This window comes from Herpailurus yagouaroundi, unplaced genomic scaffold, assembly GCF_014898765.1.
Source record: "Herpailurus yagouaroundi ecotype Mexico unplaced genomic scaffold, PumYag 162, whole genome shotgun sequence".
In the NCBI taxonomy this organism is placed as follows: Eukaryota; Metazoa; Chordata; class Mammalia; order Carnivora; family Felidae; genus Herpailurus; species Herpailurus yagouaroundi.
Window position 1 is genome coordinate 5,827,764 of NW_024412403.1, and position 12,842 is coordinate 5,840,605.

The window sequence follows — 12,842 nt, forward strand, 5'->3', positions numbered from 1 at the left end:
ATATTTCTCAGGCTTTTAGGAAAGCCTTTCAGTTGTGTCTTTATAAGGAGACTACATTCAACACCAGGCACCAACCCCAAGGTTACAATTTATCACTCTGCTGACTGGAGGCTGCCTCAAAATCATCAGTTCCTTGAGTGCTTTCAAACCTCATTCCTACCTGTGTTCCCGTGGTTCTAGATGGTATCAGTCAGTGTCAGCAAAGCCTCCCCAGTCTCTGCCCATCTTTCCCCTCACCTTCGCGTCTTCTTGGGACCCAAAGCTTTTAAATGCAAATCAAGTCAGGGTCAAGTTAAATCAACTTGGCCAGATCCTGGCTCCAGGAAGACAGAAGACATGTCTTAATTGCCTCCAAACTTCTCTCCCAGTGTGTAGCAGATAATCTGGCTGCAGTCAGAAATATCTTGAATGACTTAATGGCACTGAATATATGCTCCCACCCCTGTATGTGACACCTATGGTAGGTGCTTAAAGATATGGAATGAATGCAGATCGATCTCTGTGATAATCACATAGCAGTTATGATGACAAAACTCACCAATTGGCTAAGATATTACAATTACTAGAACTTGTTAGTAAAAAGGACATTTCAGTCCACCCCCTCTTCCAGCCTAACTTTAAATAAAGTGATTTATTTTCTGTTCTTGCTCTTGACAAGTGGAAAGGAAGTCTCTTCCACAGAAGGGGAGCCCCCCATGCAATGTGAAGGCTCTCACACATGGCAAACATCAGAATCTAGCTTTCGATGTTCAATAGTACTTGAACTCTGCATTTACTGAATTTTTAGGATGTTTATATTTTATGTAAAATTCCAGTTGTACTATTGTTTTATTTTCTGCAATAAGGGATGGTTATTTCCATCTTTAAAAACAAAAGACAAGCCAAACTCTATCTTCCTCTGAGAAACAGCTGGAAAGTTTAACAGCTTCTTTCCCTCTTGGTCAAGGCAACTTCCAATACTTTGATTACAGTAGCTGTTCTTGGGTTCGGGTAGCATCCTGAGCCAGTTTCTAATGTCTTGAATTACTGCTCCTCCTTTATTCATGAGATTTATCCTCATGCCATCAAGAAATGCCATTGCACGAAGCTACTAAAATCCATTTAAAGGTTCGCATAGGCCACCTAATGCATCCTGGCCTTGGGAGCATCTGGAGAAGGGTTGGTCCACTTAGATCTCTGCTCTCACACTCTGGGACCCCAGCCTTAAATATATACCCATCAGCCCCTCCCGTGATGAATGTACTTGAGGTTTTCCAGCCGGAAGTGGCCACTGCCTGCTGTTGACTTGTTGGTTCTCTGAACAACCAGTTACATGAAGCAGTTTGGGGGCTTCAGTGTTCAGATCCATCTATGCCCTCCTGGATGTGTGCATTTATCCAAAGAGAAGAGCATGGGCGAGAGGTGCTTACCTGAAGGGCAAGCCATCCTCTGCTCCCTTGGCGACCTCCAAAGAAGGTTTCTCTTCCTGCTCTCAGCTACTGCGATCGTGCTGTCTCCCCTCCGAAGCCCATGTGGTTCTCGTGCTGGCTCTTGAATCAGAATTACACTCCAGAGAGAGCTTCACTGCCCCAAATCCCCCTCTTCAGCCTCATTCTACCTCCATCTCCCTCGCCCTCTGAGGACGTGGCTCTGCTCGGGGAAGGTCACCTGGTGCAGACTCCCTCCTCCTGACCCAGGGTGCCACACAGTTCCTCTCAAGCAGTTCTGCCTCCCACCTCCCCTAATCCCTCTGGGTTGAGCGGCTGGGGCCCCGTGCCTCAGACTTGCATCGTTCTCTTTTTTGCACTCGTTAAAATTAGATTTTCAAGTTTCGATCACGAATGTTATTCTAAGAGCTATGGAAAGGGTCTCCTTTCAAGTGCAAGTATCTCTGATATTCCCACACGCTCACACACCCTGCACACGTGCGTGGTTCTGGCCTCCATCCTTCTAGAGATGTCCCTGACCCTTCTCTCCCGGCCTCTCAGCCTCCTTTTTCCCGTCAGCATGTATTTTTTGAGTGCTCACTCAGTAACTGGCCCCACTTCCAGAGCTGGAGATACGATGATAGACCAAACCCACAAACACCCCGTCTTAAGGCAACTTGCATTCCTGGAGGTGGAGACAGACACTGTTCAAGTAAGCAAATAATACAGCTTCAGATGGTGGGGAGTTCTGGGAAGGGAAGTAACTGGGGAAAGGGACAAAGCCTGGCAGGGGTCAGGAGTTGAGGAGAATGGTCAAGGAAGGCTTCTGGGAGCAGTGAGACGTGAGCTGAGATCTAAATGGTGGCTGGGGCAAAGAAAGCCTGACAGACACCATAAAGGGACAGCTGTCCAGGCAGAGGGAAGTGCAAAGGCAAGAGACTGGAATGAGCTTCACATTCACCTCGTGGAACAAGACTGCTCTGAGCTGCCAAACTCTCAAATGCTCCCATAGTATTTATAGTTAGAAGGACCCTGGAGCCATTAGCAACACCTCTGAATATTGCTGTACACCCTTGCCCTGGATAGACCTAAATATTCCAGCGAGCTCTTCCTGGCTCCCTGCTGGGAAACCGATGTCTTTGATGTGCATTTGTGATTTTGTCTTCTTAAGGACTGACTTGTTATTTTAGTGTGACGTCTCCAGAACACAGGAAGTGATGGTGGACTTGTTCTGAGGGGCTCGCCTTTTGCACCGGCCTCCTCCCTTTCACTAGTTCCAGGTGCCCAGGCTTTCCCACCCTTCCGAGGGCTCTCGCGTGTTTATCGTAGGTGCTGCCGTCGTATCTGTCCTCCAGTTCCTAAGCGTGCATTCTTTTGTTCCGAGCCCTTTAGCTCAGTTTTTCTTGGCTCGCTTATTGGGATTCAGCTTGGGTTGCTTAGGAGCCAGGCCACGGGTAGTGCAAGATAAGGAGGAGAGCCGTGCCTGACAACGTGTGAGGGAGAGGCAGGAGGCCCACCTGTGTCCTGCTGAGCGGCCAGAACGAAGGTTCTAGATTCCAGTGCCATGGATGACAGGCAAAAAGTTTTGCCACAGTGCAAGTCTGGCATCTCCAGAAAGACACAAATGTTTTACACTCATTTATGCAACCCACATTTATTGGATATCTTCTCTATAAAAAGATACCGCACCGGGTATTATCCTAAGACATAAAAGTGTTAACATATTAAACCAACACTTCCCACAGTCTCCTTATTTTATCAGAATAGCATGTAGTATAATAAACAGCAGACAAAGAAACCTGAAGACACAAGGCAGATAAATGAGGAGATCCAAGAAACAAGGTCCAAATCCAGCCTATGGAAGACAGGGACACCCCCACACACACACATACACACACATACACACACACACACACACACACACACACACGAGAGAGAGATGCCATGATAAGCCAGGAGCAACTCAAAGGTGCTGGGAATATACAAAAATGTAAGAAGACAGCAAAGTCCTGTGTGGACACAGCTGGCCCCAACTTCTAACGTATCTTATATCCCAAACTTGGAAGCAACAAGCTTTAAATTCAAGTGATACAGTCAGTCCTCTCATGTTGAAATCCCTTGTGTGGTTGCCCATTGCTCTCAGGATAAAGACTCATGGGGCTTTGAGAAGCCAGTCCCGTCTTCCTCACCCATCAAGACCCCTGCTTTCTGGGCTCCTCAACTCCACAAATGTCTATTTCCTCTGCCTAGAATCCTCTCACGCCCAGATTAACTCAGTCCTCCTGCGGGATGATTCAGGGCACACGGGTCTGCCAGCCCCCTGGTGGAGCAGGTCTAAGACTCCAACCGGGCCACCCTCTCAGTAGTCCCCAGCATGTGGGTCCTTGTGGATCTTTTGTGGGAGCTGGAGCTTCCTTGAATCTCACGGCCCCCTCCTCACCGGGTGCTCCAAACACCCTGCTCAGTGGTCCTGACCTTGCCCAAATGCTGGGGCAGGTCTTCTGGTCCTGTTTTTTATTCAGAACTACTTGATTTCAGAGGAATCGTAAGCAGCAACAAACTCAAAGCCCCGCTTCATACCTCAGTGTAGTTTTTAAAGTTCACCAGTGAGTAGGAAGATCGCGGTATTGATGAGCTCTTAAAAATGCATGAAGCCTCCTAAGTACAAGCCAAGAATGGTAACAGAATCAGCACACACGGGCCTCCGCTATCGGTCTCGCATTATTTATTTAGGGGTTTTCCTGCTTGCCTTTTGGGAGCGAAGATTCATTTACCAAGAGAGGTTCATTTACAAGTTTTCATTACCTTGCTTCAGCATTAATATTAAACTCAAAAAGTGTTAGATCTCGTTTGGCTCCGGAGTGGACAGACTCCAAGCTCACCCTTTGTAAGTAGCTCTTTGATGTTGTAGCATCATTACAAGCCTGATCTGTGTGGTTCTTAGTGAAAGTGCTGGAAGCATTCTTTGCTTCTTACCTTTGCATCAATACCCAGCCCCATCCAAGCATAGAGATGAAGCCTTGTTAGAAATTGATGAAAGTTCCTTTGTATTTGGCCCCAGAGGACAGCCAAGCCCCCCAGGACTCTGGTTCACTTTCATTCCCAAAGAATTTGTTGTGAAAGCATCCGCGTGCTCTCTTAGGTGCATGGAGGGGGAAGAGGGCTATTGCAGTGTGAATTGGAATCGTAGCCTCCCCAAAATGCATTTGTTTGTTTCATACTTACCCCCAGATTCCTGATACAGATGTGCTTACCTAGTGTCCACAGGTGAGATAGTGAAGACCATAAGGAAGGCTTAAAGATGCCCTTAGAACTCACCGTGCCCCCTTCTCTTGACTACAGATAAGAGGCAAACACCAAAAGGGTCACAGCACCGTTTCGAGGCAAAAGCAAGAATTTTGCGTGAAACCCAGAAGTTGCTAGTTCATGCTCTTACCCCATCCTAATCTCCCACTGCATCGGGCCACGTCAGAGGCAGACCCCGTGGCCGCTGTTGCATGGGAACCGTCCCTCGCTCTCTCCCAAGAACCGAGGCCATAACTCCTTGTGGACCAGTAGAAGCTGAGCAGTGAAATCCCTTATTCTGATTGAGTTAAATGGTTTTCAGATAAAATTAAAGAAAAATGAGGGTCCACCTGGAATTGTGAACTTTGGCCCCTTTAAACTATGGTTTCTCAACAGCACAATGAGCACTGGAAGCAGGGTTACTTTTTCTGGCGGGGGGTGAAGGGGAGGGGTTGTCCTGTGCTTTGTAGGGTTTTAAGCAGCATCCTGAGCCTGTGTGCAGTAAAGGCCAGTAGCAGCCACCTCCCAACTGTGACATCCAAATAGTCTTCAGACATGGCCTCCTGCTTCCTGAGGGGTAGAATCACTCTTTGCTGAGAACCACTGGTCTAAACTCTAGATGTTTCCTTCCCTAGTGTGGGGTATGCCAAATGGCTGGAAGCATCGCCCGAGAATAGATTCATGGATGGCACATCATTATAGATTTTCTGAATCAATGCATTCTTGCTCTTTTTCCATATCGATTTTGCCATCCTTCTTCCAAAGCTGAAGTGCATTCAAACTGTGTGTGCGTCTGAGCATCCTGAGAAGTTCGGGAAGTTTTGCTTTCCCGATAGGAGGGAGCGTCTCCTGGCTTCAGATAAGTGACACAGGTTCACTAGAGCCGTTTTCGCAAGGCTGGGCCAACCATGGCTGGAAGCCCCCTTGGGGGTGATGGCAGGCTCTGAGTATGCCATGCACCTGCTGGGGGGTATGGGGCCGTCAGAGGGTCTGTGCTGGTTCATGACTGGCATCAGTAAGCAAGGTGGTTAGGGACAGAGGGAGAAATCAATGCCACTCATTCAGTGTTAACTTTCAGAGAGACTAGTGGCACCGAAGGTCCCAGGGGCGGTGACAGGAAAATGAGGAATGGACCGTTATGTCAACAATAAGGCATAACATTGAACAGTGGCTGTGCCACCCCCTCCCCCCTAGTCCCTGGAGGTGGATGTCTCAGGGGCACAGGAGGGACAGCCTGTGATCTGGAGTTTGCAGGCTGAGGAAGTATGCAGAGGCCCCGAGGTAGGTGGGTATGGCCAGGAGAGGGGACAGGGCCACACCCTCACCTGTGATCTGCACGCTGGGGGCCCATGTGGCCGTGTCCTCCTCCACTCCTGTGCCGCATCCCATCTGCTGTGGCTCTTTGCCTCCCATTTTCATCCCCTGCCCAAGTTCTCTGTCTCGTGTTTCTTCCCTCTGCTTCCCTCTGTGTGTGTGTGTGTGTGTGTGTGTGTGTGTGTGTGTTACCATCGCTCATTCCGCCTCTGTCTCTCCATCTCTGTCTCTGTCTCTCTCTGATCACTCTCTGATCTCTCCATCTCTCTCTCTCTCCGCTCTCTCAGCCCCGTTCCCCCCACTCACCCCACCCTGGCCACCCGTGTCAACCCCTCTGACTGTGGTCCGGTCCTGCACCTGAGCCCCTAAGCTCAGCCCCTCAGAGCACCTTTTCCCAGGTGTCCGGACCCCTCCACCCCCACCCTCACCCCACATCTCTGACACAAGGGCCAGGCCTGAGGAGCAGGGCACAGTGGGGAGACTGCTCACAACACACAAATGCATGAATTAAAACCCACAAAAATCAGTGGGCAGAGTGTGCCCGAAAGTTCCATTTGGGACTCTTCCCCCGTCACCGTGTTTGCATTCATGCTGGGTTTGGGAAAGTAGCTAACAGGATCTAGCTAACTAGGAAAGTGCTAGAAGTGCAGGCCATTATGGAAGTAGGGCAGAAGGAAGACGTGGAAGGCGGCTTTGGGGCCCCCATATCCTTTCCCTTCCAACCACCAGTATGTGAGCCCGGGTCCTTCTACCTGTCCCTTCTCCTGTGCATTTCCACTTCTCCTTCGGTGGCAGCTTCTCCCCAGGACTTCCTCCCCTCTGTGTGTCACACACACACACACACACACACACACACACACACACACTCACACATGCATACACACATACACGAGCACAGACACACACATAATCACATGCACACACATACACACATACATATACACACAAACACATATGCACCCACCCACACACACAGACCCATGCACCCACGTAGATACACGCACACACACGCATACACACAAACATGCACACACAGTTACAAGCACACACACATCCACACATATAACACACACGCGTGCCCACGCACCCCACTTTCCTTGCCGTCTGTGCGCTGGTCACTGCATTGCGTGTCGCTGCCACCCCTGCCCCCTCCTACCCGCACTATTTCACCCCTTCCCTCTGCTCTTTACTTCTTGGAGAAGAGGGTCCACATGAGGGAAACAAAACGAGAAGGAGAAAGAGGGAAAGAGGAGGGGTAAGGCAGAGTAAAGCAAAGAAGAGGAGTTTAAGTAACAAATGATTGAATCCTCCTGAAAATAGAGGCAAACCCCACTGAAACTGGCTTTACTGGAATCAGCGCTAAAGCCATGCGTTTGTGGCCACAGCGGGTTGACACGCACAAGGATGCCAAGGGCCACGCGTGCCTGACGGAGGTGACTGTAGACTTGAGCTTCTCCGGGATCACTGGTCCTCTCACACGTGTGGGATGACTCCAGAGGGTTCTGGTGGGTTCTCGTCAGGGTGTATTGCTCCACAGAACATTAGAGAAGATACAGCAGCTGGGGGTGGGTCAGCTGGGGAGGCTGGAGTGTGAGGGACTCAAAGACCTGCTCGCTGTGGAGACAGATGCCTTCAAAGAGGCTCTGCTCCCTGCTGAAGGAGATCCAGCCCATCCCAGACAAGATTTAAGGACATCTGTGTGAGTGTCCTGCGGCCGCCATAGCAAAGTACCACGGACTGGGCGGCTCAGAACAACACAGATTTATGCTGTCACAGTTCTGGGAAGACAGAATTCCAAAATCGGTGTCAGCAGACATGTGCTCCCTCCAGGAACTCCAGGGAAGAACCGTTTCCTTGCTGCCTCCAGCTGCTGGGGGCTGCAGGTGCTCCCTAGCTTGGGGCAGCACCTCTCCACCCCTCCTCCCCTCTTCACAGGGCTCCTCCCTCTTCTCTTGTCTCCAGTCTCCCTCTGCCTTTCCCTAGAAGGACACCTGTCCCCAAACTTGGCACCCACCCCAAGTCCTGATGACTTCATCTCCAGATCCTTAACTTAATTACATAAACGAAGACTTTCTCCAAGCAAAGTCATGCTCACAGATTCTGAGGGCTGGGACATGGACATATCTTGGGGAGTAGGGGGGTGGGCACTAACCAACCCACTGAAGACAGAAGCCAAGGTAGAAAGAAGAGTTCCCAGCTCATTCCCCTGGCAGGTCTCCAGGCCATTAACTTCAGACCTTCTGAGAAGGGAGATGTCTGACAGTAAAGCCGTTTCGCGTGCATTATCTAATGAAATCCCCACCACAACTCCGTGTGGTGGATTCTGCGAGTACCCCCATTTTATGAGTGAAGAGACTGAGCCCAGATTAAATGCAGGCAACGTCTTCCAGACCTCTGCTCCTAAATCGCTCAGGGAAACGAGCAGGCGGAGGGCAGGACGCTAAGAAAAGCGGGTGTGCCCCTATCCAGATTGTCAGCATCGTCAACCCATATTCAGGTTTTCCAGTCCCCTTGTCTCTCGCTGGAGCGATGAGTGCATGAGTTCTCTCGGATCTGCAGGCATCTGAAGAACATAGAAGACGGAAGGGTGCGAGAACTCAGTCTCCCTAGTGGTACTTGGATTGGCACATGGGGTGGGATTTTAATGGACATAAAGTGCCTTTAATAAACACAGCTCACCACCGATTACTCGGGTGCTTTCTTCCTCGTAAGGGCATGAATTATTAAGAAAGCTCATTTGCAGTATTCACACTGTCAAAGGGGCTAATTAGAGCATCGTACAACTTAATAAAGCTTTGCCTGAAAAGTGGATCACTCAGAGATAGTCACAGAGAGTTGTCAGACCTTCAGTAGGAGAGCGCGGGCAGCCTTCGTACACAAAGATGTGGGGGCTGGGCTCTTTCCGTTACTAAGGATTTGCAGTTCTCCCCCACCTTTCTCAGCTACCCCAACCCTCTGATCACGAAATCGAACGTGAGAGCCCTTGCAGGCAGAGAGCAGCTATCATGGGCTTTGTCTTTTCATTTCAAACACATTTGTTCTACCTCATCTAGGACCTGAGCACCCTGCAATCCAGCTGGGACCAAGAATCTACTGCTTTGCAAGGGGCTTAATAAGTCCTGTTCATTCAGTGGGGACTTAGCGGGATAGACAGCCATTCCCGAATCTGTCGCAACACTTTGCAAATATGCCACAGGTTCAAGATTCAGTTGGATCTCAGAAACAGCACGAGGCATTCTTGACCTACATTTTCAAATCACCCTGGGGGTAAAGGAATGCCACGTTTTCTTAAGTCTGAGAACAAAATGACAAAAGAATAATAGTCATGTAAATAAATAAACGAGCAAATGAATATAATGGGCTTATTCAACTCTCAAGAATAAAGATGGGTCACTGCTTTTAGGAAATGGGATGTGTAAACACCCACCCACACCGTCCTTCCCTTTCACCATGAGGCCACCCTCCATTCAGAAGCCAGGATCCTTGGGCCCTTTTCTAGCTCACTGTTCTATTCCCTCTTACATTCCATGGACATCCTCTGAGCTCAGACCATCACCATGCCTCCCGCACCTGAACATCCTCCCGTCTGGCATCCTGGCTCAGGGCAGCACACCCCAGCCCGCTTTCTAACCAGAACCGCCCGCCCACCCAGTGTGCCATGGAGAAGTTACAAGTGAGCCAAAACAGTGAGCCCCTCGGCCCCCAGATGGCCGGGAAGAGCGCCCCGCATTCATCCCAGCTGGTTGCTGCACAAACACTCCTTGTCTGTGTGCGTCCTGGAGAAAGAAAGACCCGAAGCCCTGGGCTAACCGATGAGCATTACCTTTTCCTTGGCATCGCTGCCTCCCTCCTCAAGCCCTGTGCTCCCCCAGTGCTTCCAGTCACCACCCACGGGGTCCAGTGTACCACACTTTGTACCTGGGGCGCGCTGTCGCCTTTGAGGTATGTTTTTCTTTCCATGGTTGGATTTTGAAGGATCTCGTTACCTCTCTTTCTCCTGCTGAAGCATGACACTGAAGAGCCTAAGCCAAGGTGCCCTAGAAAAGCCAGTGGGACGCCTGGTGGGACGGGTGTCAGGACAATTCCACCTGCTTTTGTAGTGAGCTCTGACAAGGGGTCCTGCAAAGCAGTGGCGAGGTCCAGTGACATCTCCGGCGCTAAACGCTGAACGACACTAGGCACCTGCTTAGCAGATGAGGAAGCCAACTAACCACTCTGTGTTTCCTTCCAGGTGACCTCATACATTTGCCTCCATACCTTAGAATGGACTTTTTGTTAAACCGAAGCGGTGCCAGCACCAGCAGGGACCTGAGTTTAGGGCAAGCGTGCTTGGAACCTCAGAAAAGTCGGACCCTGAAGCGACCCACGGTCCTTGAACCGATCCCCATGGAGGCGTCCTCCTCCACGTCCTCCACGAGAGAGGGACAGCAGTGGCAACAAGGGGCTGTGGCCACATTACCTCAGCGAGAGGGAGCAGAGCTGGGACAGGCAGCGAAGATGAGCAGCTCCCAAGAATCCCTGCTTGACTCTCGGGGCCATTTGAAAGGAAACAATCCCTACGCAAAATCCTACACCCTGGTATAACAAATAGCATGACTGGACAGCAGTTGTAAATACAATTTAAAAAATTCAATCAAAGCTACCTTTTTTTTACGGAATTCCAATATTTATAATTAAAGAAAATTGCCAAAATATATTAAAAAAAAAGAGAAAATACTGAAACCACAGACAGTGCAAAGACTCTCCTGCTTTTTTTCTGTCTGAGTGTGAGCTCCATCTGCCTGGGCATCTGATTTTTTGGGAAAGAAGTCCAGTTTTATGATCTTCACAGGCTATTGCATTTTTACTGATTTTCTACAAAGTGCATGGGGGACTAATTAAACCTTCTGACTGGAAGTTCTATCACACAAGATTTAAGAACGAAAACAGGAAAAAAAAATTTACCCTCTTTGTGAATTTAAAAGGAACCTTGATTTGGGGGCAGGGGGGGAGACTTCAGTCACGTTTGCACACCTTTCTTTCCCATTAGAAACTGGGTCCTCAATTTGACCTCCTTCTGTTGTTAATTAGGATGAGTGCCGTCAGTGAAGGGGTTGGGGGGAATCAATTTGATTTTCTTTTTTTCTTTCTGTTTATTTTTTAATTTAATGAGACACTCTTTGCATTTTGTCTAAGCGAAATAAAAAAGGAAAGGTTGTCTGCCTTTATTTCGGTGTCTACCTCTCTTGTCTCCTATTGATCGCTGGGTCCTTCTTCCTCTTGACTCTCGTGTTTGCAAACACCAGGACTGACCCAGACAGAGCCCAATTTAATGAACCAGAGAAGATAACAGTGCTCCAAGCTCCTCAGGAATGGCTGAGAAGAGCACAGAAGACACAGCTGGTCCCGACCATAACCGGGGGCTGGCCAGGTGTTCTAAGCTTCCCAGATGTTCCATTCCTTCCTTGCCTTTCCACAGCACTTCGCCCTCTAGCTACGCCAGGGGTCAGCAAACCATGGCCCACGCGCCAAATCCAGCCAGCTGCTGCTTTTGTAAATAACATGTAATTGGAACACCGCCATGTGCACCATTTCCATTTTGTCTATGGCTGTTTTGTGCCACGATGGCAGAGTTGAGTAGTTACAATAGAGGTGGTATGGTCTGTAAGGTGGAAAATATTACCATCTGGCCCAGTACAGAAACGTTGGCAGACTCCTCCTCTAGAGTCCCACAGGTAGCACCAGCTTGCTGGAGAAACGGAGAGAGGACCAGGGAATTCTATGCACCCTGCCCTCCGGGACCTGTTCTGTCACCACCATGACTGGTATCTAAATTTGCAATAGACCATGTTAGAATATGTTGCCTCTGATTCACTCCTCTGTACCCGGAGGAAAACCAGCCAACAGTAAGTGAAGTTCCTCTGAAATTCAACGTTTAATTTTTTTTTCCTCCGAGCTTAAATTATTTACCACGTGGCTCATCCTACCAGAAAACATACTCTTAAGTAGTCTGAACTTCATTCTTCATCCCATGACACTTACACGGTGTGCTTTAGAAAGTGCACATCATCCGCCCACGGCACCCACACCCACACCCCATCCCAGACTCTCTTAGGTCTTCACAACAGGGGTCTGGCATTGATCAGAAAACTTGATCAAATGCCCATGGCAGCTCAGTTGCCCAGGTAACACACTACACAAGTACCTTTCTCTCTCTTAATAGTCTCTACAGGCTCCTATTTAAGCCACCAGCACAGACTGGTGCCAGTTATTCCCATCTGAGGACATGTTCAGAAATGTCTTTCCTGTTCTCCCCTTCCTTTCCTCCCTCTTTTCCATCACTGCTTCCTTCCATTTATTTTCCAGGTAGGCACATTGGCCTACCTAGCCTGCAGACCAGGTCCACAACTCATCTGCTGGAACAAATATTAGATGACTCCGTGCTTGTGAAGTGTGCTTTCTTTATTCTTGCCACAGTTTCAGAATTTGATCCTTGTTGACAGTTTATTGTCTGCACCCTTACAGACCCTCACAGACTGCTTTTGTATGCAAAGGAAATTAAATGCTACTTTCTGGCAAAAAAATTAAAACTATCTTTCATCAATTTAAAACTTCTATAGTCCCCAAACTTAGAAGTTTACCATTTTTTTCATTTTCTCTCAAGCTGTGCAAAAATAAAAATTCTGCATCATGACTGCCTCTCTAATGGATTACTTTCATAATCCTGCCTTGACGATGTTCGTTAAAATGAATTCAACACACAAGCATTGTATCAAAAAGTCCACTTCTCTCTCTCTCTCTCAGGAAGGAGCCTGGAATTAATGGCCACAAAGAGATCCAGATCTATAGATGTAAAGG

At 48.8% G+C, this 12,842-nt stretch overlaps 1 protein-coding gene across 1 annotated transcript in view; it reads left to right on the forward strand.

Moving 5' to 3' along the window:
- Positions 1–12,621, forward strand: part of DSCAM (DS cell adhesion molecule) — a 665,388-nt gene extending 652,767 nt beyond the window's left edge. Inside the window, exon 33 of the mRNA XM_040484971.1 lies at positions 10,237–12,621. Coding sequence (XP_040340905.1) covers positions 10,237–10,589 — 353 coding nt within the window. The 3' untranslated portion in view covers positions 10,590–12,621. The remainder of the gene's footprint in view (positions 1–10,236) is intronic.
- Positions 12,622–12,842: the final 221 nt, after the last annotated feature.